Source organism: Eurosta solidaginis, chromosome 4 (assembly GCF_040869045.1).
Source record: "Eurosta solidaginis isolate ZX-2024a chromosome 4, ASM4086904v1, whole genome shotgun sequence".
NCBI classification, from domain to species: Eukaryota; Metazoa; Arthropoda; class Insecta; order Diptera; family Tephritidae; genus Eurosta; species Eurosta solidaginis.
This window is the reverse complement of record NC_090322.1, coordinates 117,039,545-117,066,541: the sequence shown is the minus strand read 5'-3', so window position 1 is coordinate 117,066,541 and position 26,997 is coordinate 117,039,545. Positions and strand designations below refer to the sequence as shown.

The following is a 26,997-nucleotide window of genomic DNA, read 5'->3' as shown; positions in this document are numbered from 1 at the left end:
CCGAAAATAATCCAGAAGTGATGCCGGAAAGGTCCTCAAATGATCACCTAATAATCCCAAAATTACCCTTAAGGGATCCTGGACGGATCCCGTAAACCATCCAGAAAAGATCCCGATATAGTCCCGAAGAAGTCCCGAAATGACCCTGACGGGATCTCGAACGCATCCCTAAATGACCCTGACGGGATCCCGGACAGATCCCGAAATCCATCCAGAAATGATCTTGGGAGGGACCCCAATTGATCCCGAAAAAGTCCCGCAATGATTCCGACGGGATCCTGAACGGATACCGAAAACCATCCAGAAGTGATGCCGGAAAGGTCCTCAAATGATCACCTAATAGTCCCAAAATTACCCTGACGGCATCCCTGACTGATCCCGAAATCCATCCAGAAATGATCTTGGGAAGGTCCCAAAATGATCCTGAAATAGTCTCGGAAAAGTCCAGAAATTACCCTGACGGGTCCCCGGACGAAACCTGAAAGCCATCCTTAAATGATCCCGAAAAAGTCCCGAAATGACCCTGACGGGACCCCGAAAGGATCCCGAAAACTATCCAGAAATGATGCCGGAAAGGTCCTCAAATGATCTCCTAATAGTTCCGAAAATACCCTAACGGGATCCCGAACGGATCCCGACAACTATTTAGAAATGATGCCGAAAGGGCCTGCAAATGATCCCGTATTAGTCGAGAAAAAGTCCCAAAATGACCCCGACGGTATACCGGACGAATCCCAAAAACCATCCAGAAATGATGCCGGAGGACCCCAAATGATCCCGAAAAAGTCCCGACGGGATCCTGAACGGATACCGAAAACCATGCAGAAGTGATGCCGGAAAGGTCCTCAAATGATCATCTAATAGTCCCAAAATGACCCTGACGGCATCCCTGGCTGATCCCGAAGTCCATCCAGAAATGATCTTTGGAAGGTCCCAAAATGACTCCGAAATAGTCTCGGAAAAGTCCAGAAATTACCCTGACGGGTTCCCGGACGAATCCTGAAAACAAATCTTAAATGTTGCCGAAAAAGTCCCGAAATGACCCTGATGGGACCCCGAAAGGATCCCGAAAACTATCCAGAAATGATGCCGGAAAGGTTCCGAAAAGACCCTGACGGGATCCCGAACGGATCCCGAAAACTATCCAGAAATAGTACCGAAAGGGCCCGCAAATTATCCCGTATTAGTCGAGAAAAAGTCCCGAAATAACCCCGACGGGATGCCGGACGATTCCCAAAAACCATCCAGAAATGATGCCGGAAGGGACCCCAAATGATCCCGAAAAGTCAAGCAATTACTCCGACGGGATCCTGAACGGATACCGAAAACCATTCAGAAGTGATGCGGAAAGGTCCTCAAATGATCTCCTAATAGTTCCGAAAATACCCTAACGGGATCCCGAACGGATCCCGACAACTATTTAGAAATGATGCCGAAAGGGCCTGCAAATGATCCCGTATTAGTCGAGAAAAAGTCCCAAAATGACCCCGACGGGATGCCGGACGATTCCCAAAAACCATCCAGAAATGTTGCCGTAAGGGACCCCAAATGATCCCGAAAAAGTCAAGCAATTATTCCGACGGGATCCTGAACGGATACCGAAAACCATTCAGAAGTGATGCGGAAAGGTCCTTAAATGATCACCTAATAGTACCAAAATGATCCTGAGGGGATACCGGACAGATCCCGAAATCCATCCAGAAATGATCTTAGGAAGGTCCCAAGATGATCCCGAAATAGTCTCGGAAAAGTCCAGAAATTACCCTGACGGGTTCCCGGACGAATCCTGAAAGCCATCCTTAAATGATCCCGAAATGACCCTGATGGTATCCCGAAAGGATTCCGAAAACTATCCAGAAATGATGCCGGAAAGGTCCTCAAATGATCCCCTAATAGTCCCGAAATGACCGTGACGGGATCCCGACAACTATCCAGAAATGATGCCGAAAGGGTCCGCAAATGATCCCGTATTAGTCGAGAAAAAGTCCCGAAATGACCCTGACGGGATCCCGGACGAATCCCAAAAACCATCCAGAAATGATGCCGGTAGGTATCCCAAATAATCCCGAAATAGTCCCGAAATGACCTCGTCGGCATCCCGGACGGATCCCGAAAACCATCCAGAAATGATGCCGGAAGAGCCCCCAAATGATCCCGCAAAAGTCGCCAAATGACCCCGTCGAGATCCCGGACGGATCCCGAAAACCGTGCAGATATGATGTCGGAAGAGCCCCCAAGTGATCCCGCAAAAGTCCCAAAATGACCCCGACAGGATCCCGGACGGATCCCGTAAACCATCCAGAAATGATGCCGGAGGAGACCCCAAATGATCCCGCTAAAGTCCAAAAATGACCCCGACAGGGTCCCGGACGGATACCGAAAACCATCTAGAAAAGTGGCCGGAAGATACCCCAAATGATCCCGAAAAAGTCCTGAAATGATCCAGACGGGATCCCGGACGAATCCCGAAAACTATCCATCTAGGTACCCCAAATGATCCCGAAATAGTCCCGAAATGACCCCGCCGGGATCACGGGCGGATCCCGAAAAAGTCCTGAAATGACCCCGACGGGATCCCGAACGGATCCCTAAAACTATGCAGAAATGATGTCGGAAAGGTCCCCAAATAACCCCCTAAAAGTCCCGAAATTACGCCGGCGGAATCCCGGATGGATCCGGAAACCATCCAGAAATGCTGCCGGAGGAGACCCCAAATGATCCCGCTAAAGTCCCAAAATGACCCCGACAGGGTCCCGGACGGATCCCGTAAACCATCCAGAAATGATGCCGGTAGGTACCCCAAATGGTCCCGATATGACCCCGTCGGGATCCCGAACGGATCACTAAAACTATCCAGAAATGATGCCGAAAGGGTCCCCAAATTATCCTGTATTAGTCGAGAAAAAGTTCCGAAATGACTCCGACGGGATCCCGGACGGATCCCTAATACCATCTAGAATTGATACCGGAAGGTACCCCAAATGATGCCGAAATAGTCCCGAAATGACATCGACGGTATCCCGGACGGATCCCGAAAACCATCTAGAAATGATGCCGGAAGAGACCCCAAATCATCCCGCAAAGGTCCCAAAATGACCCCGACAGGATCCCGGACGGATCCCGAAAACCATCCAGAAATGATGCCGGAGGAGACCCCAAATGATCCCGCTAAAGTCCCAAAATGACCCCGACAGGGTCCCGGACGGATCTCGTAAACCATCCAGAAATGATGCCGGAAAGGTTCCCAAATTATCCCCAAATAGTCCCAAAATTACCCTGACGGTATCCCGGACGGATCACGAAAACCATCCGGAAATGATGGCGAAAGGGTCCCCAAATGATCCCGCATTAGTCGCGGGTTCCGAAATGACCCTGACGGGATCCCCGAAGGATCCCGGAAACTATCCAGAAATGATACCGGAAAGGTTCCCAAGTTATCCCCAAATAGTCCCGAAATTACCCTGACGGTATGCCGGACGGATACCGAAAACCATCTAGAAAAGTGGCCGGAAGATACCCCAAATGATCCCGAAAAAGTCCTGAAATGATCCAGACGGGATCCCGGACGAATCCCGAAAACTATCCATCTAGGTACCCCAAATGATCCCGAAATAGTCCCGAAATGACCCCGCCGGGATCACGGGCGGATCCCGAAAAAGTCCTGAAATGACCCCGACGGGATCCCGTACGGATCCCGAAAATCATCCAGAAATGATGAAGGTAGGTACCCAAATGATCCCGAAATAGTCCCGAAATTATCCCGACGGGATCCCGGACGGATCCCGAAAACCAACCAGAAATGATGCCGGTAGGTACCCCAAATGGTCCCGATATGACCCCGTCGGGATCCCGAACGGATCCCTAAAACTATCCAGAAATGATGCCGGAAAGGTCCCCAAATAACCCCCTAATAGTCCCGAAATTACGCCGACGGAATCCCGGATGGATCCGGAAACCATCCAGAAATGATGCCGGAGGAGACCCCAAATGATCCCGCTAAAGTCCCAAAATGACCCCGACAGGGTTCCGGGCGGATCCCGTAAACCATCCAGAAATGATGCCGGTAGGTACCCCAAATGGTCCCGATATGACCCCGTCGGGATCCCGAGCGGATCCCTAAAACTATCCAGAAATGATGCCGAAAGGGTCCCCAAATTATCCTGTATTAGTCGAGAAAAAGTTCCGAAATGACTCCGACGGGATCCCGGACGGATCCCTAAAACCATCTAGAATTGATACCGGAAGGTACCCCAAATGATGCCGAAATAGTCCCGAAATGACATCGACGGTATCCCGGACGGATCCCGAAAACCATCTAGAAATGATGCCGGAAGAGACCCCAAATGATCCCGCAAAGGTCCCAAAATGACCCCGACAGGATCCCGGACGGATCCCGAAAACCATCCAGAAATGATGCCGGAGGAGACCCCAAATGATGCCGCTAAAGTCCCAAAATGACCCCGACAGGGTCCCGTACGGATCCCGTAAACCATCCAGAAATGATGGCGGAAGAGACCCCAAATGATCTTGCAAAAGTCCCAAAATGACCCCGACAGGCTCCCGGACGGATCTCGTAAACCATCCAGAAATGATGCCGGAAGAGACCCCAAATGATCCCGCGACAGTCCCAAAATGACCCCGACAGGATCCCGGACGGATCCCGAAAACCATCCAGAAATGATGCCGGGAGAGACCCCAAATGATCCCGCAAAAGTCCCAAAATGACCCCGACAGGATCCCGGACGGATCCCGTAAACCATCCAGAAATGATGCCGGAAGAGAACCCAAATGATCCCGCAAAAGGCCCAAAATGACCCCGACATGATCCCGGACGGATCCCGTAAACCATCCAGAAATGATGCCGGAAGAGACCCCAAATGATCCCGCAAAAGTCCCAAAATGACCCCGACAGGATCCCGGACGGATACCGAAAACCATACAGAAATGATGCCGGAAGAGACCCCAAATGATCCCGAAAAAGTCTCAAAATGACCCCGACAGGATCCCGGACGGATCCTGTAAACCATCCAGAAATGATGCCGGAAGAGACCCCAAATGATCCCGCAAAAGTCCCAAAATGAAACCGACAGGATCCCGGACGGATCCCGAAAACCATCCAGAAATGATGCCGGAAGAGACCCCAAATGATCCCGCAAAAGTCCCAAAATGACCCCGACAGGATCCCGGACAGATCCCGAAAACCATCCAGAAATGATGCCGGTAGGTACCCCAAATGGTCCCGATATGACCCCGTCGGGATCCCGAACGGATCCCTAAAACTATCCAGAAATGATGCCGAAAGGGTCCCCAAATGATCCTGTATTAGTCGAGAAAAAATTCCGAAATGACTCCGACGGGATCCCGGACGGAGCCCGAAAACCATCTAGAATTGATAGCGGAAGGTACCACAAATGATGCCGAAATAGTCCCGAAATGACATCGACGGGATCCCGGACGGACCCCGAAAACCATCCAGAAATGATGCCGGAGGAGACCCCAAATGATCCCGCTAAAGTCCCAAATTGACCCCGACAGGGTCCCGGACGGATTCCGTAAACCATCCAGAATTGATGCCGGAAGAGACCCCAAATGATCCCGCAAAAGTCCCAAAATGACCCCGACAGGATCCCGGACGGATCCCGAAAACCATCCAGAAATGATGCCGGGAGAGACCCCAAATGATCCCGCAAAAGTCCCAAAATGACCCCGACAGGATCCCGGACGGATCCCGTAAACCATCCAGAAATGATGCCGGAGGAGACCCCAAATGATCCCGCTAAAGTCCCAAAATGACCCCGACAGGGTCCCGGACGGATCCCGTAAACCATCCACAAATGATGCCGGAAGAGACCCCAAATGATCCCGCAAAAGTCCCAAAATGACGCCGACGGGATCCCGGACGGATCCCGTAAACCATCCAGAAATGATGCCGAAAGGTTCCCCAAATGATGCTGTATTAGTCGAGAAAAAGTTCCGAAATGACCCCGACGGGATCCCGGATGGATCCCGAAAACCATATAGAAATGATGCCGGAAGGTACCCCAAATGATGCCGTAATAGTCCCGAAATGACATCGACGGGATCCCGGACGGATCCCGAAAACCATCCAGAAATGATGCCGGAAGAGACCCCAAATGATCCCGCAAAAGTCCCAAAATGACCCCGACAGGATCCCGGACGTATCCCGAAAACCATCCAGAAATGATGCAGGAATGGACCCCAAATGGTCCCGAAATGACACCGACGGGATCCCGGACGGATACCGAAAACCATCCAGAAATGATGCAGGCAGGTACCCCAAGTTATCCCGAAATAGTCCCGAAATGACCCTGACGGGATCGCGGACGGATCTCGACAACCATGCAGAAATGATGCCGGAAGATACCCCTAATGATCCCGAAATAGCCCCGAAATGGTCCCGACGGGATCCCGGACGGATCCCTAAAACCATCCAGGAATGATTACGGAAAGGACCCAAACTGACCCCGAAAAAGTCCCGTAATGATCCCGGAAACCATCAAGAATTTATCTCTCGAATGTACGCAAATGATCCCGAAAGTACCCCGACGGGATCCCGGACGGATCCCGAAAACCATCCAGAAATGATGCCGGAAGGGTCCCCAAATGATCGCGAAATAGTCCCGAAATGATTCCGGAATAGTCCCGAAAATGTTCCAAAATAACCCCGACGGGATCCCGGACGGATCCCGTAAACTATACAGAAATGATCCCGGAAGGGTCCCAAAATGATCCCGAAATAGTCCCGATAAAGTCCCGAAATCACCCCGGCGTAATCCCGGACCGATCCCGAAAACCATCCAGAAATGGTCCCAGAAGGGTCTCTATATGACCCTTACGGGATTACAAATAAGGTGAAGCTAATTATAAAACCATGTTAATAAGGCAGCAGGCGCATTGGAGCGAATAAAAAGTTAGATAGAAACATACAGGTAAAGCTAATAAAAGCGTGCTAATAAAAACAATTGATGGAGGGCGGATGGCGGGAGTAGAGGAGAGGACCACTGATCGTTCCTCCAAAATTGTCTAGATCTCGTTCTGTATGTACCAGATACCAAAAACTATTGATTTAGGAGAAAATTTAGATTGAGTTATAACAATTTATGGATTTTACACCAGAGGGGAGATAAAGGGGGGCGGGCGGAGGGTGTCACTGCTTACTTTGTAAGCCCTCGACTTATTTGACCCCTTGAGTCTGTGATATTGGTGAAGGCCAGTATACGTAAAGTTATAATGTGTAAAAATTATGAAAAATAATTTCTCGAAGGGTCGTGGGACCCCCACCCCTCTTTCCATGTTCGAAAAAAATTTCGCTAGTAGACTACTGTCTGTGTCCCAAATTTCATCAAAATCCGTGTAGCCATTCTGGCGTGATTCAGTCGCAAAGACGAAAAAATATAATGTAACGAATTTGCTTGCAAATCCTCTTATTTGCAATCCTCTGCTAAGTTCGAATCACTAAACTGTTGAATAAATAACTCCAATTTGTAATAATGCAAAGTGGCCTTTATTAAAGTACTTCACAATAACAAACTGTGCAACATATAGCTTGCTTAATAACCACACTGATTGATAGCTCAATGAAGCTCTACTATTCAAAATAACACTGCTATTGCTCGCTAGATATCGTCTTAATCAAACTGCTTGACAACTCAAATCAAACTGAATTACTTCTTACTCGCTGGCGCCGCTTTTATAGTTTACGCTGCATACTTCTAGGCTCTTCGATTTCCAGAACTTACTAGTTGTTTCGGCTACAAAATCGCCAGCCACAACTACGTGCACAAATTATTGCTCACTCTTGTGACAACTCAGATAAGATATATGCATGTGTTTGTGCATTGCCGCTCCGCTGCTCGTATACGTACATATGTGTAGAGGCAATTATTTATTCGTTTATGTAGATACATAAAGATTGAATTATTGATGTGAATGTTTGTAGTTTACAGTCTCTCGCGCGCACATAGGCATATAAGTAAATGCATCTGTGTGTGACATCTCTCTGGGCTGCCTTATATATGTGTATACTTGATTTGATTATTAACGTAAATACTGCTTGGCATGGCCTTAGCATCGCCTTAGTGATGGGATAATTTAGTGATGCTAATATCCGTGACACTGCCCTCCACCTAAGTCTGATCGTCCCGATCAGACAAATCTCTCGATCTAAACGTTGCTAGCCTTTCCAAATGGACCACCTTCATTTTGGTTCGTGGTTTACCGATGGTTTGTATGCGGTACACTACATCGTTGATTCGTTTTACAACTTTGTATGGACCTTCCCAGTTACACTGCAATTTTGGGGACAAACCTTTTTTTCGTTGTGGGTTGTATAGCAGCACCAAATCTCCTTCCTGAAACCCTTCCGAATTAATTGCTTTATCGTACCTTGCTTTCATCTTGTCACTCATAATCTTTGCTCGTTGCCTTACCAGATTGTGTATCTCTCTCAGCTCTTCTTCCAAAACACCAGTGGATTTCTTGACATTCCTCTCCGCATCGACATCTATCCCATACTTCAAATCAGCTGGCAGTCGAAGGTCATTGCCAAAAATTACCTTTGCGGGAGTTTGGCCCGTTGTGTCATGTACTGCCGATCGGTAGGCCATCAAGAATAATGATATGTGTGTATCCCAGTCCTTATGGTACTTGTCTACTACTTTCCTTAAATGCTCCTCCAATGTTCTATTGAAACGTTCCACCATACCATCGGACTGAGGATGCAATGCAGTTGTCCGTGTTTTCCGAATGCCCAGCTTCTTGCACATTTCTTGGAACACAGCTGATTCAAAATTCCTGCCTTGGTCAGAATGTAACTCCATTGGTACACCATACCTTGCAACCCATTCGTTTTTAACCACTTCTGCTACTGTTTCTGCTTCTTGGTTTGGGATTGGGTATACCTCTGGCCATTTACTGAAATAATCCATAACCACCAGTACGTATTTGTTTCCGCGGTTGCTAGTAGGAAATGGACCTGCGACATCCATGGCGATCCTTTCAAATGGCGCGCCTGAGTTATATTGCTTCATCTGGCCATGACTTCGTGTTCTGGGCCCTTCCGCTCTGCTGCAAACCTCGCAGTTCGCAATCCACTCAGTGACCGACTGACGGCAACCAACCCAATAGAATCTCTGTTTAATCTTCTCGAGCGTCTTCGTGATTCCAAGATGACCTCCGCTTGGACCATTATGCAGCTCGCTGAGCACATCAGGAATCCTCTTTCTGGGAACAACAATCAGTTTATTATTGTATTTACCATCCTCACTCTCCCATACTCGATGAAGGCAACCGGATATCAATTCTAAACTGTTCCACTGTGCCCAATATGACTTCGCAATGGGACTCTCTGCTGACATCTCTTCTCTGTTTGGTCTTTCATTTCGTTCGAGACCTTGCATAACACGTGACAGATCTGCATCTTCTAGCTGGCACTTTCTTAGCTGTTCCTTGTCCCATTCATCTGTACATGTTATAGTCATTAGCCGGACGTCTATAATTTCTTCTTTAGCCTCGGCTTTTGAACAGTGCTTGCATTCCAAACTACATGGTCTTCGTGACATTGCATCGGCATTTCCATGGGTACTACCTTTTCGATGCTCAATGGAAAAGTTATAGCTTTGTAGTCGCTCGATCCACCGTGCCAATTGTCCTTCCGGATTACGGAACTGCAGCAGCCATTTTAAAGCTGCGTGATCTGTCCTGACACGGAATCGCTGGCCGTAGAGGTATTTGTGAAAATGTTTAACGCACTCTACCAATGCCAACAGCTCTCTCCGCGTAACGCAGTAGTTCCTCTCTGGTTTTCCAATCGAACGGCTGTAATATGCAACTACCTTCTCCTGTCCATCGACCAGTTGTGATAAAACGCCTCCTATAGCATATCCACTCGCATCTGTATCTAGAATAAATGTTGCTCCTGGAATCGGATATGCTAACATTGGGGCAGTGCACAAACGCTCCTTCAATGTTTGGAAAGCCACTTCTTGCTCCTTCTTCCATTCAAAAGCTTTATTTTTTCTTGTAAGCTCATGGAGGCTATGGGCTACGCTGGAAAAATTTTGTACAAATCGGCGGTAATATGTGCACAGCCCAAGGAAACTTCTTAATTCATGTAGGTTCTGTGGTCTTGGCCAATCCTTTACAGCCTCTATCTTTTCGTTCGCAGTGCATATGCCCTCTGTCGTTACCTTGTGACCCAAATAATTTACTTCCTTTTTAAACAGCGCACACTTTTTGGGACTTAACTTCAGACCAGCGCCAGCTATTCTTTGGAAAACTTCCTCCAAGTTCTTAAGATGTTCATCGAAATTCTTGCCCAATACGATGATGTCGTCCAGGTACACCAAGCATGTTTTCCAATGTAGTCCTTTCAATACCTGATCCATGAGTCTCTCGAAAGTAGCTGGTGCATTACATAGTCCAAAGGGCATTACTGTAAATTGCCAAAGACCATCTCCGACGCTGAAAGCTGTTTTCTCTTTGTCTTCCTCATTTACCTCCACTTGCCAGTAGCCGCTTTTCAAGTCCAGTGTGGAAAACCATTTCGTACCAGAGAGCGAGTCCAGAGTGTCGTCAATTCTTGGCAATGGGTAGCTATCCTTTTTCGTAACGTCATTCAACTTCCGGTAGTCCACGCAAAACCTCATTTTTCCATCCTTTTTCTTTACAAGTACTACCGGTGAGCTCCAGGGACTAGCTGATGGTTCGATGACGCCGCTGTCGCTCATTTCTTGTATAATTTGACTCACAACTTCCCGCTTCGCCAGTGGAACACTACGTGGAGCTTGACGGATCGGCCTCGCATCTCCAGTGTCAATTTGATGTTTCACAACGTTGGTGTGGCCTGGTTTAGAACCATCCTGGTCAAATATGTTCGCGTACTTTAGGAGCAGTTGCTTTGCCTTACTCTGATATGCTTCCCCTAGCCCCTGCGTCCATGCCGTGATGTCATTTGAAAGATTAGTATTACTAGCTGAAACGTGTTCCTGGAGCTGTTCACAGTTAATAACTACTTCAGCCTCTTGGCATCTTCCCAAAATAGCTCCTTTAGTCAGTTTGAGTGGTGAATTGAACTCATTGAGTACTCTTACCGGAATACGTCCATCTTGTTTTGTCATAGCCAGGGTTTTTCCTACAAGTATGTTCAGTGCTGATTTGTTTGCTGCTTCGACAACCCACAATTTGTTTGTCCCACAATCTCCATCAACCTTTGCCCAGATGACTGCTTCGGATTTTGGTGGTATTCGCTGACTCTCTTCTACCAGCACTCGTTTACTGCTGTAGCCTCTCTCGTAGCCGAAATTAAGTGATACATCCATGTTCTTATATCGCATCGTCTTGCTTTGCATGTCGATCTTGATGCCCTGGTCGATTAAGAAGTCCACTCCAATTATGATTTCGTCAACAATCTCTGCCACTATAAAATTGTGTACTACCGTGGCGTTCCCAATTGCGACTTCACATGATACTTTTCCTAGAACCGTGCTGTCTTCTCCAGTGGCTGTACGCAATCTTGCTCCATGCAATGGTGTTATCTCCTTGTTGACTAAATCCGCTCGAATGATGGAATGAGATGCACCCGTATCTACAGTCAGTAAACGTTTCTTTCCATCCACATGTCCTCCGACCGTAAGATTGTTTGACCTTCTTCCAATTTGTGAGATAGAGATTATGGGGCATTCAATTGAGGGAGCCAGCTGTCGCCCCTTGCGGCTGACTCGCTTTAGTTTAACGATTGAGTGGACTTGGAGATTTGCTCATCTCCTTCAGCTCTGCGTTTACGGCCACCCACATTGTTGGAGCTATTGGCACCGGTGCTGCAATGTCGTGCAATATGACCTGGGTTGCCGCACTTGAAACATTTAATAACTCCGGCATTTTTCTGTTGTGATCCCTTCAGTGCTTCCAAAATTGTGTCTACCCATTCTGGCCTTTCTACTTCTACACGATGAGCCTTATATGCTGGTTTACTCAATAGGGCGGCAGTTTCCTGAGTCAATGCATGTGATACCGTTTCAGCAAATGTCAGTTTTGGGTTCGCGTATGTAGCTCGCTTCGTTTCCACGTCTCGTATGCCATTTATAAAACTCTGGATTTTTACCCTCTCGGTGTATTCCACGGGTGCGTCCGCATTTGCGGGATGAGCCAACCTTTCAACATCTGAAGCAAACTCCTGCAATGTCTCATTTGCTTTTTGGTAGCGATTTTGCAACTCAATTTGGAATATCTGTTTTCTATGCTCGCTTCCGTAACGTCGTTCTACAGCAGCCATCAATGCTTCATAGTTGTTCCGCTCTCCTTCGGGAATCGTCTGTAGGATTTCGGCTGCTGGCCCTTTCAATGCCACGAACAGAGCTGCAACTTTATCTTCCACATTCCAGTTGTTCACTGCTGCGGTCTTCTCAAACTGTAGCTTAAAGACCTGGAAAGGAACAGAACCGTCAAAGGATGGTGTTTTTACCTTTGGATTACTCGCTGAAACTGCTGGACGATTTAGTTGTAACTGCTCGATACGTCCTCTCAAAGCATCCACCTCGGCCTCGATTTTATCCTGTCGACCACTGAAGCCTTCATGAAACTGGGTTAGTTTTCTTCCATATGCGCTTCCAGTTTAGATGATATACGGGCTTCCTGCTCTTCTAGTTGTGTGGAGATCTGAGATGATATCTGTGCTGAAATTTGTGCTGACATTTCGGAAATACGCGTTTCTTGTGCTTCAATCTTTGATGTTATACGTGTCTCTTGGGATTCCATCTGTGATGACATATACGTTTTCTGTTCTTCTAGTTGAGATGACATATACGTTTTCTGTTCTTCTAGTTGAGATGACATATACGTTTTCTGTTCTTCTAGTTGAGATGACATATACGTTTTCTGTTCTTCCATCTTGGATGTTAAACGTGTCTCCTGCGATTCCAGCTGAGATGCCACTGTCGATGTTTGAGCAGTTATTGCAGCCAATATCATGTTCAAGTCTGTGCTCGTAACTGTCTGCGATGTTTCGTTTTTCTCTTCCATTTTTGTTGTTGTTTCGTCCCCATCAGGATAAAAGACAAACTCGTCCACATCAATTCCTTGCGACTCCATTACCTCTCGTAGCCGTGCTTGAAGTTCGATCTTATTGCCAGTTGTATTTAATCCACGGTTTTCCAACTCCTTTTTCAGTTGCTGGATCTTCAATTCACTGAACTTTGCCATGTCCAAGTTGTATTCCCAATCTTCGGAATTTATTCAACAATTCCTCTTCTGACACCAATTGTAACGAATTTGCTTGCAAATCCTCTTATTTGCAATCCTCTGCTAAGTTCGAATCACTAAACTGTTGAATAAATAACTCCAATTTGTAATAATGCAAAGTGGCCTTTATTAAAGTACTTCACAATAACAAACTGTGCAACATATAGCTTGCTTAATAACCACACTGATTGATAGCTCAATGAAGCTCTACTATTCAAAATAACACTGCTATTGCTTGCTAGATATCGTCTTAATCAAACTGCTTGACAACTCAAATCAAACTGAATTACTTCTTACTCGCTGGCGCCGCTTTTATAGTTTACGCTGCATACTTCTAGGCTCTTCGATTTCCAGAACTTACTAGTTGTTTCGGCTACAAAATCGCCAGCCACAACTACGTGCACAAATTATTGCTCACTCTTGTGACAACTCAGATAAGATATATGCACGTGTTTGTGCATTGCCGCTCCGCTGCTCGTATACGTACATATGTGTAGAGGCAATTATTTATTCGTTTATGTAGATACATAAAGATTGAATTATTGATGTGACGAATGTGAAATGCTTAGATTTATGTGTAATGATTGTGTGCAGTATGTGCATAACGTAGATGACATTCTAAAAGACATGCAGATGGTAGTGAGCAAAAATGGCAAACAACTATCTGAGTACAGGAATGAATTTGATAATGCTCTCAAGAAACATGAAAGAGAAATAAAGCAAGTTTTAAAAGCAGTGGAAGTTGCATTTAGCGACAGAATTAAGGCAATGCAAAAAGCGCAAGAATCATGCGAAAAGAGTGTTGTAGAAGTAAACAAAATACGGGAAATTGCTGAAGGCTTCAAGCGAAGCAGCGAGCAGGTCTGCGATGAGTTGAAAACAAACAAGGATGACAATAAGAAAATGATTGAAGAAATAAGTAAAGAGAATAAAAAAATGTGCAATGAAATAAAGAAAAATGTTAATAGTGTTGAAGCCAAAGTGTCATACGCAGCGATAACAAAAAATGATGGACAAAAAAAAGAAGTGTTACCAGACATTAGAAAGAATCATCCCCTAATTGTCAAGCCGAATAAAAAGCAAAATATAGAAATAACCAAAACTGACCTAAACTCGAAAGTTGATCCTAAAGGGCTGCAAATAACTAATATAGTAGCAAGGCAAAGCGGAGTTGTTATTGTTGAAAGCGAAAATGACCATGAGCGTGACAAAATAAAAAATGCCATTGAGAACAATCTGGGAAATAACTATGAGGTTAAGATTCCCAAAAAAGTGAAACCAGCAGTCATGGTGACTGGTATAAATTTTAAATATAGCGACGAGGAACTGGTGCAAAGAATTAAACGACAAAACATTTGTTTAAGTGAAACGGACATCAAAATTGTTAAGCAATATGAAGTGAAAAAGAACGCGAAAAACTATTATAATGCTGTGATAGAAATGAATGTTGAAGCGTTCACAAATGTACTAGCTGGAGAGAGGCTTAATGTAGGTTGGGAACGTTGCCGAGTATATGATGCAGTGCAGGTATTGTGTTGTTTTAAATGCAAAGGCTTCAATCACAAAGCGGCTGACTGCAAGGAAAAGGAAGTATGCACAAAATGCTTGGGTGAGCATAAACATACACAATGCATAAAGGATGCAGTAAACAAGTGCATTAACTGCATACGAGCAAACAAGGAGCTGAATCTAGGACTTGACGAAAACCATGATACTCTGGATAGAACTTGTCCCGTATACCAACAAAAGCTAGATGCAAGGAAAAGGAAAGTTGTTTATTAGCAACCAAAGAAAATCCTTACAGCAGCGCAAAAGTCAAAATATTATTTAAATCGAGATAGCAATATATACAACTTGGAATGCATTTATCTTAATATTAGTAGTATCATAGCGAATAAAATCGAGCTGGAACGTCTTATTGAAATAAGAAGACCAAGTATTGTGTTATGTACGGAAACGTGTACAACAGAACATATCTTGGATTCTGAACTTAGTATTCCGACATACAAATGCATTCGTTGCGACTCTCAAAGTAGGCACACTGGCGGTGTTGTCATGTATGTGAATGAAAATATACAATTTAGCATAGTTTGTAATAAAGCTATCAACATGAATGTGTGGTGCATTATTGTAAAAATAAACAAATGCGCGTTAAAATGGAAAATCGGTGTACTATATCACTCACCAAGTAGCAGTGACTCCACCTTTATTACTTATCTAAATGAAATCATCACTGACCATCTCAAGGAGGCGGATAATAATTTAATAATTGGTGATTTTAATATCAATGTAAATGTATCGTCAACATACTCAAACCAGCTAACAAGTTTATTTGCACAAATGGCAATGATACAAAGGATAAACTTCGACACAAGGATAACAGAGTACTCGTCTACAAGAATTGATTTGCTATTCAGTAACAATGATAAAGTTAAAGCAGTAAATATAGGTGAACATCGCATTTCTGACCATGAGACAATCCACTTCGAAGTGCCAACAACAAAGCTTTGTAAAATGAGAAGGTATGCTACTGTTACATGTTGGGAGTACTATAGTGCTGAAAATCTTTTAACTTTGCTACGAACATGCGATTTCAGCTTTATGTCAATTTCCGGAGTAGAAACTAAAACTAAAGCCCTAAACGAAGTTGTAACTGTGGCTATGCAAGCACTGACTTATATAAAGAGGACCCAAATACAGATAAGAAATAAGTGGTACGACCGAGAATTAACAAACCTGCATAAAAGAAAAATAGAATCTTATAAAACTGCTCGAAATACTGGATTTTGGGACGAATATAACGTCATTAAAAAAATATATAAAAGAACCATAATTTATAAAAAAAAGAAATACATGGAAGATAGAGTAAATCATAACAATGGCGATATGAAACGTATGTGGAAGTGTCTAAAAGACCTCGTCGAGCTTAATGATGTTAAAAAACATATCACTAAAATTGTAATTAACGGTGAATGCCTGGAAAATGAATATGATATAGCTAATGCCCTAAATAACTTTTTTATACAAAGTATTGTTGAAATTAATGATAGCATCGAAGAAATTGTAAATGGGGATGAAATAAGCGCAAATCATAGTAATCCATTTGAAACATTTAAATTTACTGACATTGTAGTGGACGATATTATTATTATCACAAAATCACTTAAAAACAAATATGGCGGCGACAAGCTTTTATCGGAGGGTGTCGTTAAAGATGCCATGACATATACTGCTAATTTCTACAAAGACATAATTAACGAATCCTTAAACAGCGGTATTGTACCTAGTTACTGGAAAATTTCAACAATAATACCTGTTGAAAAAGTAAAAAATACAATGAAACCTGAGGAACTACGTCCAATTAACACGTTACCTACAGATGAAAAAATTATGGAGACAGTGGTGAAGGATCAACTTGTGGCATACTTAGAGAAGCACAATGTGATTATCCCAGAACAATCGGGATTCAGGAAGAGCCGTTCTTGTGAAACAGCGTTGAATATGGTAATTGCAGATTGGAAAGAAGACATGGCGGACAAAAAATTTACGGTGTCTGTCTTCTTGGATTTAAAACGGGCTTTTGAAACTGTCGATAGATCTGAGCTATTGGACGTTATGTTTAAAATTGGTATAAGAGGAAAGGCTTTGGAATGGTTCCGGAGTTATTTGGGTGACAGAAAACAGAGAACGATAATTGGAAAGGAGGTTTCATCAGTGGTGGATGTTAACATTGGTTTACCACAAGGCTCGGTCTTGGCGCCAATATTGTTTACATTGTATATCAATGATATCAAAAGATGCTTAAAATATTGTAAAATACGTCTATTTGCGGATGATGCATTGCTTATCATAAGTGAAAAATATGCAGAATGTGCCATGCTGAAAGTACAAGAAGACCTGGACTCGCTATACAAATGGTTATGCCTTAGAAAACTGAAATTAAATGTCGAAAAAACTAAGTTCATGATATTTTGTAAAAACACCAATATCATAAGTAACAATAGTTTAAATAATATTACGCTGAAGGTAAAAAACATGGAAATCCAAAGAGTAGACAAAATTTAGTATTTAGGAGTTTTGATTGATGATAATCTAAATTTTGGAGAGCATGTAACTTATCTGGAAAGGAAAATTGCACAGAAAATAGGCTTCATGTATAGAACATGTAAACATATCAGTCAAAGTCATAAAATATTGGTATATCGTTCAATTATTGAACCACACTTTATTTATTGTCCTACTATTCTGCTATTAAGTAATGATATATATATTAAGAAACTTCAAATACAGCAAAACAAGGCAATGCGATTTATTTTAAAATGTCCTCCAAGAACGCCAAAAATTGTAATGCTCAATAGATTAAACTGGCTTAGTATTAAACAGTCAGTTAGTTATTTCACATTGAAATTTATACACCAACTTAGGTTAGGAATGTAACCGAATTACCTGAGTAGTAAAATACATTATAAATCTAACGAAATCCACAATTATGGAACAAGAAATTGCAATAATATAAGACTGCCTAGAATAAGAACTGAGTTCGCCAAAAGGTCTCTTGAATATTTAGGGTATAAAATGTATAATGAGTTACCTTCTGATTTGAAAGACTGTGAAAATATTAGTAAGTTCAAAGAAAAATTGTTTTTATATTGTACGTCACTAAATGTGACATGAGTAGTTATGTTTAATTTCTTATTTTAACCTAAACTAGGTCTTAAAGACCGTAATAATAAATAAATAAACAAATAAATAAAATAATAAATGTTTGTAGTTTACAGTCTCTCGCGCGCACATAGGCATATAAGTAAATGCATCTGTGTGTGACATCTCTCTGGGCTGCCTTATATATGTGTATACTTGATTTGATTATTAACGTAAATACTGCTTGGCATGGCCTTAGCATCGCCTTAGTGATGGGATAATTTAGTGATGCTAATATGCGTGACAATAATAATTAAATTATAACTGTTCCTAGGGGGCGGGGACCACGCCCCTTTTGAAAAATATATAGCTAGTAGATCTTTCTAGACTATTGGCTATATGTGTGCAAAATTTCATCCAAATCGGTCGAGCCGTTCTTGCGTTATTGAGTCACAAAGACAAACGTCTGGACAAACATCCAAACATCCAAACATCCAAACATCTAAACATCCAAACATCCAAACATCTTAACATCCAAACTTTCCCATTTATAATATATATTAGATTAGATATGTTTTATTGCGCAGCCTTGTTAAACTATTAAGCACACAAAACAATCAACAACAGCATTTCAAGTGTACAGCTGGGTATGTAATGTGCGGTTTCACCCGACTTAGACTTCCTTACTTGTTAACACAAAATTTAGTTCACATTTTCATTTAATTCTATCATCTTTGTTTTTTGACAGTATAATCGGGTAGGCCAGAATCGCGGTTACATGAACTGGTAACGATTTTCGGTTACATAAAACTCCGGTAACAAATTTGCTGGACCGTTCGGAATAAGACCGTAAGTTGCTGATTATATCGTTTGCATGCCAAGAAAAGAAAAAATGGATCGTTTTTAGATTCGGGCTTTTTTTGTCAACGTTCATGCGCGGGTGTGCCATTTTGTTTGACAATCACTGTACATATATATGTGTTTACATCTGCATATTTCAAAGTATTAAATTCAAATATTTTAATTTATAATATTCTGTTTAGTATATTTACAAGGTCCTATAGTGTCACTTGAAATGGCGGGAACAATTCTGGTGGCGCATGTCCGTGATTTAAATGGAGAAATGGATGCGAATATAAAAGCTAAAACTTAATCATATAGGTACTTATCAAGCCACTTTTTGCTGGGGCGGATATAAACTTTTTGCTTAAAGTGAATATACAACCCCTATCCCAAGCAAACATACATAGAATATATATATACTAACCTTTAACACTCCACCCGACTCACTGTATTCAAAACAGGAAGAAAAATACACAACCCATTGATTGTGAAGTCTCCTTGGTTTGAATTTTCCTTGCGCCTCAACAAAGCAGTCACATTAACACACTTTTGGCACAATTTCTTTTAATATTAGCGCAAAATATACAAAATATAACTATAACGTTTATAAAATTAACTGAAAAACACAACTTTTCTGGAAAATATATGTATTATGTGCCACATGTGTGGAAAGTTGAGGAAAAGCCCAGCAGCACTAATTTTCCACAGATACGCGTCGAATAGTTTCTGCTTGTTCGCCGTTGCCGAGTTTTTCACAATTAATTCTAACAAAATACTCTAAATGCACTTGATTTTTCACAACTTTTCAAAAATATTTGCTTTGCATATGTTTACAATTTTTAGGAAACTTCCAATTGACGAAAAACTTTGGAAAAACTGCAAGACATGAACAATGTAGCAGAAACTTAACAAATGCAATGTATTTTATTTAGTCGCTTCTCTGCTGTCAATTCTTTGACTTAACAAGAGCAAAAAGAGAGCCCGTTGACTGTTTGAATACTCTTTTAGTACAACTGACAGTTTAACTGGCTATTGTGAATGGAATATCACGGTTGCATTGAATATTACATTACGGCAATAAAGAATCCCTTATATTTTCCACGTAAAAAATATCCGCTACGTTTTTTTATGCGAAACAGAGGATATAGTTAAAATCTGTTATATTTGTTTGTTAACGATTGATTTAATTTTTATTTAGTTATGTTCATTCATTGTTTCTTTAATTAAATTCTAAAAAATTTCTTTTTAATATAAAAATTGATTTGTTTTATATTCGTTTGTGTTGAGCCTAAGATTATTTTGAACCAATTTTTGTATAAAAAGAAGCAGGAGAATGAATTATCTTCCGAATTTGCCAGTTTCATATTTCATATTTCTTTATTTAGGCCTAGCTTTTCAGTACAAGTTCAACTCAGTTTGTAAATTAAACTACGCTTAAACTTATTCTGTAGTTTTTCAGTCTAGTTTAACCTTCTTAAATCTCAAAAGTTGTTTCGAAACACCTAGAGAATCATAGCGTACTTAGCAAAAGAGGGATTTTTTTATAAAGCAAAAAATGACATTACTTAAGTTGAAGAAATTTAATTCCCAACGTGCGGTTCTATAACTGGACTCAAATGTAAGATTACATACCACAGTGATTTTACGAAAATAATGTATATTTTATTTTTAATTAATTATGCTTGATTGCTGCTATTAAGGGGTTAATTCATGTGATGAAGTGAAAAAAAATTTCATGCTCGCTGAGAAATAAATTTTTTCATTTTATCACATCACTTTTTCATATTAGGTGATTCGTTGTGAAAATATAATAACGAGCACTATGGTGAGTAAAAAAAATAATATTTTCTGTCAAACAAAAAAATTTAATTAATGAAAGTAAACATTTTCAACTTTTCAATAATAAAAGAAGAAAATGCCCAATATTCGCCTTTTGATTTCTTTGAATTCTCATCTCCCTCCCGCGACTGCATCGCATTCCATCCATAGTGTACAAGTACACTATGATTCCATCAGGATGTGTTCTGCAGTCTCATCTTCGCGATCACAGAATCGACAGAGGCTACTAGACGATATACCTAGTTTATCCATGTGGCTCTTTAGCCTGCAGTAACCTGTGAGTATGCCTGTTAAAATTCTAACAACCCTTTTATGTGCACTTGACAATTTCACCATCTTGCTTATTTGTCAAGTTTGACAATTTATCAATTGCTATTCTATGTAAAAAATAAAAAGCTTTTTCTCTGACAAATTGTCAATAAGTCAAACGCTCTTCATAATTTAATTTATACGGATAAATTTGAAAAATTGTATTTTGTTTTTGGAATAGTAAGTAGACAATTTTTCAGACAACCTGCCATAGCTGCGCAGATAGATCCATTTCGAAGGGTGCTAAGCCTTCATCATCAGTACGCTTTAGGCATGCTGCGCTAACCATTTAGCTATACAGCGGTGGTCTGTTTGACTGGCAAATTTGCTACTTCTATTCCTTTTTACCAACTATATATATTCAGTGTTGCGCCATCTGGTGCAAATCACTGATAATGCTGGATATTTTGTTTATTGTCAATTACTTTGTTTGACATTCCCAAGTGCTCATGGTTACGGATAAATTTAATTAGAATTCTGTTATTGTGCGCTGTAGAGAATATCGAAGAACATTCATTACTGTTATTTATTTATCTTATTTATTACGGCCAAAAAAGCCTAATTCATTGTATAGTACAATTTATTGTGGGAAGATCCTCCTGGGGTTTTTGGAGGTAATTTCGGGATGGTGTTTTAGACTTCCTCGGGGTCCTCCCGGGGTCATTTAGGGGTCGTTCTGGGATATTTTTGGGGAATCTCTCGGGGTCATTTGGGGACCATTCCGCGATGGTTTTTGGGACTCCATCGGGTACTCGCGGGGTCATTTGGGGGGCATTCTGGGATGGTTTTGGGGACTCCCTCGGGGTAATTGGAGAGACATTCCGGGATGGTTGTGGGGACTCCCTCGGGGTCATTCCGGGAGATCTTTGGGGACTCCCTCGGGTCCTCCCGGGGTCATTTGGGGAATTTCTGTGATGGTTTTGGGGAATCCATCGGGTTGTTGCTGTTGTAGCGATAAGGTTGCTCCCCGAAGGCTTTGGGGAGTGTTATCGATGAAATGGTCCTTTGCCGGATACAGATCCGGTGCGCTCCGGTATCACAGCACCATTAATGTGCTAGCCCGACCATCTCGGGAACGAATTATGTGGCCACATTAAGCCTTCAGGCCATTCCCTCTCTCCCCACCCCCAAGTTCCATGAGGAGCTTGGGGTCGCCAGAGCCTCGTCTGTTAGTGAAACAGGATTCACCGCGGATAGATGAGGTTGCCAATTGGGTTTGGAGAAGTTATATATTGCGCTGGCAACCTGAAGGGTTGCGCTACACATCCCCTTGAATCTGGTATTTTAGTCGCCTCTTACGACAGGCATACCTACCGCGGGTATATTCTGTGCCCCTGACCCGCTGGGGGTCATTGGGCGATGGTTGGGATGACCACTATATGACGCCGGACGACCCGATGGGGTCAATAGAAGACCGTGCTATCGACTCCAACGGGTCGTCCGGCGTCATATAGTGGTCCTCCCAACCATCCCCCAATGACACCGAGGGAGTCCCCAAAACGATCCCAGAATATCCTGCAAATAAACCTGGGAGGACCCGATGGAGTCCCCAAAACCATCCCAAAATGTCCCCCAAATTACACCGCGGCAGTCCCCAAAACCATCACAGAATGGCCCCCAAATGACCCCGGGAGGACGCGATGGAGTCCCAAATCCATTCCGGATTGTCCCCCAAATGACCCCGAGGGAGTCCCCAAAAACATCCCGGAACGACCACTAAATGACGCCGGGACGACCCGATGGAGTCCCCAAAACCATCCCAGAATGTCCCCCACATGACCCCGGGAGGACCCGAGTGAGTCCCCAAAGATATCCCGGAATGACCCCGGGAGGACACGAGGGAGACCCAAAGACATCCCGGAATGTCCCCCAAATGACCCCGAGGGAGTCCCCAAAGACATCCCGGAATTAGCCACAAATGACCCCGAGGGAGCCCCAAAACCATCCCAGAATATCCCCCAAATGACCCCGAGGGAGTCACCAAAACCATCCCAGAATATTCCCCAAATTACAAATTGCAAGCAGGAAATACATTTTGCATGTCGGGGTTGATTCTGCATAGGTAAGAGTTGAACCTGTTCCAGTATCCAGATGGAAGTTGAGATAGAGTGACGCTAGAGTGTTCCAAACGCCCACCATAGGACAGTACTCGTTGCGTTAGAGCTGTCAAATGGTAATGGCCACAGGCCCAGGCCACATATCGATGAGATTTGTAACAATATAAACAGCTATCTCCCTGATCTCTCCGGTTTCTTCGCCTCCAGAAAGCTGTCATTGTCACTGACTAAATCATCGGCGATCTTATTTACAACATGGACGCGACATGGTGTGACGTTCGGTCAGGATCTACATTTTGGAGAGCATGCAACAGCAAACCCCGTCCCCTATATCTTTACCAAACCTAAAGGTTACTCCTGGAAGAACATACAGGCCTGCCAAAATACTGCCCTCAGAACCGCCACGGGCTGTCTTCTTATGCCCCAGAACACCACCTACACAATGAGGCGAGAGTACTCCCCATTAGGAGAGAAATGAAATGCTGAACAAATAGTTTCAGTTGAATACCCAGAAACCTGTGCCGACTGCCTTGGGAAGCGAGACTAACACACAGCAATTAATTTTTCATATATATATATATATATAGATTAATGTTTTATTTTAAATACAATAAAGTTATAGATTACCAGTCTTTTTTTACAAAGATATTAAGTATCATTACATGCATATTTAAATATTTTCTTTATAACTGTTTGAAGCACAGACAATATTTTCATAAATTTAGATGTTGCATATCAGCCCAGAATTTTAAATCGCCTCAAATTTCCAAATATAATATACTCGTTGGTACATAGCCAAATCTTTTCCGAAGACACAAAAGAACCAAAGGATAATGCGCCATTAACATAAATATATATGTATATATATATATATATATATATATATCTATATATGTGTGTATGTGTGTATATATAATATTTATATATCCGCGAGTATTCCCTGATATGATTTTCAAATGAACGCGCGTCTGCTACGTGCCAAATTTCATGCTTGGAATTCATTACAATTTTTTTCTCCCGCCTAAAGTTGAAGAGCGTTAATTAATGAAAAACGTCCATAAAAGGAAAACTAGACTGATGCGGCTCAAGTAAATCAATTAAAAAGCACACTGTACCAGCTACACCTTCATATAAGCTATGAGGTCGATCTGGTGTACGCGCACGATGCTTAAACTCCGAATCAGTTAACAACTCCATAAACTTTACAGCTCGGTAATAGTATTTTAGTTCATTTGTCAAGCGATATTGCAGTAAGAATACATAACCGTTACCAGCAACACCATGACAAATACCGGGCCCCTTACGTAAGAAACCCTTTTTCCACACTAAGTCAGCGGATCGCCTTAATGCTTGTAGATATTTTTCTTCTTTAAAAATCAAATATGATTTAGCTAGTAAATATACTGCACCTGGAGCGCCATGACACCAATGGACCAACCGTTTAACACGGCCACTTTTAAGATCTTCCATTGCTACAGGGAAATTACCTTCAGTGTCCTGAAGAGTTAAGAAGAAATCTATTGAGCGTTTAATATCACGCAATTCTGCACTAGGTGCCGATATGGGATCTGTACGAAACCACGGACTATCTAACAACATATGTAGAATGGAGCACAAACCGTGTGCAGCGCCTAAATACTCAGTTCCATGGTATTGGTACATCAGAGGCAAAGGTGCGTTAGTTCCTTTAGCATATTCTCTTCCACTGTTAATTATCATTTGACATATGGATATAATGTCGTCATCAGTGATTTTCTTTTCACATAGTACATCGTTCAGCCAGTAACAGCCAGACAAATAACCAGCACGCCCTACTAACAGCTCGTCACAGCCATATTTGGTGTGCATATATTCTTTGCTTGAGGGTATGCCAGCTTTAAAATTTGTTAGATCCTCAGATAATTTTTCCATATGTTTCAGATCATGAGATATTGCTGTGGACACAGCGTAAATTCCAGCATTACCACATAAAAATGAATACCTCTCCGCTGAACGTTTTTTGTATCGATCTGCATTGCATTTTGCATTACGTATGAATGTCTCGGCATGTTCAAGTGCAGGATACAAGTCTTTTGCTTTTTCAGATCTTGCCATTTTCCAAAACATATAAGCGATTCCAGCATTACCAACGTATAAATCACCACGATGATCTTCATCTATATGACCAGGCTGACAAGTTTCCATAATTGCATCAATATAGGTGCATAAAAGATTCTTAACGTGCTCTTCATCAAATTCTATTGGTGTAGTTTCTGCACTGACAAAATCAGGAAATGGATTTTCCAAATAACGTTTCTCCATTTTTACCTAAAATTCAGTATAAAGAAAATCGATTAATATTGCAGAGAGATGCTGCACCCACTTTCTAAACACATACGTATTTACGTTTCTATGCTGATTTGAAGCACTTTGCTATATTTTGTTTTACTGTGAGGATTTACTTTTGCTTAACAATTGTTTTCGAAATATTTATCTATATAAAATATAATCCGAGAGGCGCATAGGCAGACTTTCCAAATCTCAAAATCATAGATGACTTGATACGAAACATTTGTTTACGCTCTCAATTTTTTCGCTCTCACGAGGGATTTATCTCAAATTTGAGCTGGCAACAATCACAGATAAATCCCTCGCGCCAGCTGAAGCGGGTGCCAGAACAAAAAATGTGCCAGCTAAAATGAAAAACGGGCCAAAAATTTCGGTAAAATTTAGTTTGACCTACAACTGTAGAATAGGGTTCAAAAATTATGGGAAAAAGGATAAAAATACTTGTTTTAGTGTAAATATTATAAGTAAGAAGCGGAGGGTAAATATTATTTCCCATTCAAAAGTTATCACTAAAAACAGGTTTTGTAAATATGAAGTCCCGATGCAACCACTCCATTTCGATCACAGACCTGGAACGTCAGACATGTAGGATAAGCCCTATGCACTAAATAAAGTTTACTATTATGTCTTAGGTCCGATTTACTGAAATTTCAAAAGAATATATGGTTTTCACTTTGAGTTAAATGCGTTACGATATTTGACTAATTAATTTAATCAAAATGTAAATTTTACTTAGATAATATAAAATAAGTTTAAAGAAATGAATATCTTACGGCTATCATTTTATTAAATGATTGAAACTATAATCACCGAAATGTTTGTCTAAAATCCCCATATTCAGATCTATTCATTTTTGTTTGGAGTGGCATCATTGACAAATGTTATATTTATTTATTTATTAAATGAACAATAGCAATAAAATTACTATTCTACATACAAAAAGGAGCGCTAGCTGCCAGGGCTTTCGGCTCGACAAATGTTATAAAAAATGTGCATTTTGACAGCGCTCTCTCCAAACAAAGAAACATCACTAATGGCCATATTACGGAAATCTTTAGGGAAATTCAAGTTAAATTTTTAAACAGACATAAAATGTTATAATCTTCAAATATATAGCATCTAGGACACCTTAATTGCAGTAATTTAAAGAAAATGTTTGATTATACTCAAGTATTTAATTATTTTTTCTAAATGTATCTTTAATATTGTACAATGATTGAAGGCATTGTAAATTTTACCAAGTAGCGCAACTAACAGCTGATCGGTGAAAATTCGCACATTCACACGCACAGTTCTCGACTCAGTTTCAAAAAAAACTTTAGATTATTTAATTCAATTTTTAAAGTAAGATAATCCTTACAAATTTATGTATACAGAATATATATGGCGTTTTTGTTGTTATTAAAACAATAGTTTTATTTATATTAAAGCTTTTATCATTTTTTTTTTTAACTTTGAAAAATCTCCGAACACCATTCCTTCATTATATGACATTCGACTGCCTAGTCCACTGCCTTCCACTCTATTCGCAACATAACCTCTACTTAAGCTGCCAAACTATATAGTAAACAATGATTGAAGGTATATTAATCCAATGCAAAATGCAACAACAACGTTGTGATCCTGATATTTATCTGGTTCAATTTCTGATCCGTATAGCAGTTCTGTTCGTTTCGTTTTCTGTAGTAGATTTTTTGACAGCTAACCACTTTTGAGTTGGTAG

The 26,997-nt window shown here is 41.7% G+C and overlaps 2 protein-coding genes across 8 annotated transcripts in view; both read right to left on the bottom strand.

The window, feature by feature from the left end:
• Positions 1 to 19,690, bottom strand: part of fzr (fizzy-related) — a 280,840-nt gene extending 261,150 nt beyond the window's left edge. For 2 of the 5 annotated variants that reach the window (XM_067782604.1, XM_067782609.1), the window contains exon 1: positions 19,166 to 19,690. The gene's annotated coding sequence lies outside the window, so the exon portion shown is untranslated. The remainder of the gene's footprint in view (positions 1 to 19,165) is intronic. The other 3 variants (XM_067782605.1, XM_067782606.1, XM_067782608.1) reach the window with 2 other exon arrangements.
• Positions 19,691 to 23,540: 3,850 nt separating this feature from the next.
• Positions 23,541 to 26,997, bottom strand: part of LOC137250187 (lanC-like protein 3 homolog) — a 260,066-nt gene continuing 256,609 nt past the window's right edge. Inside the window, exons 1-2 of one of the 3 annotated variants that reach the window (XM_067782582.1) lie at positions 25,332 to 25,474; positions 23,541 to 25,253 (exon numbers count right to left, since the gene is read on the bottom strand). In XM_067782582.1, coding sequence (XP_067638683.1) covers positions 23,988 to 25,247 — 1,260 coding nt within the window. In that variant the 5' untranslated portion in view covers positions 25,248 to 25,253; positions 25,332 to 25,474 and the 3' untranslated portion in view covers positions 23,541 to 23,987. Of the gene's footprint in view, positions 25,254 to 25,323; positions 25,480 to 26,997 lie in introns of those variants that run through there. The other 2 variants (XM_067782580.1, XM_067782579.1) reach the window with 2 other exon arrangements.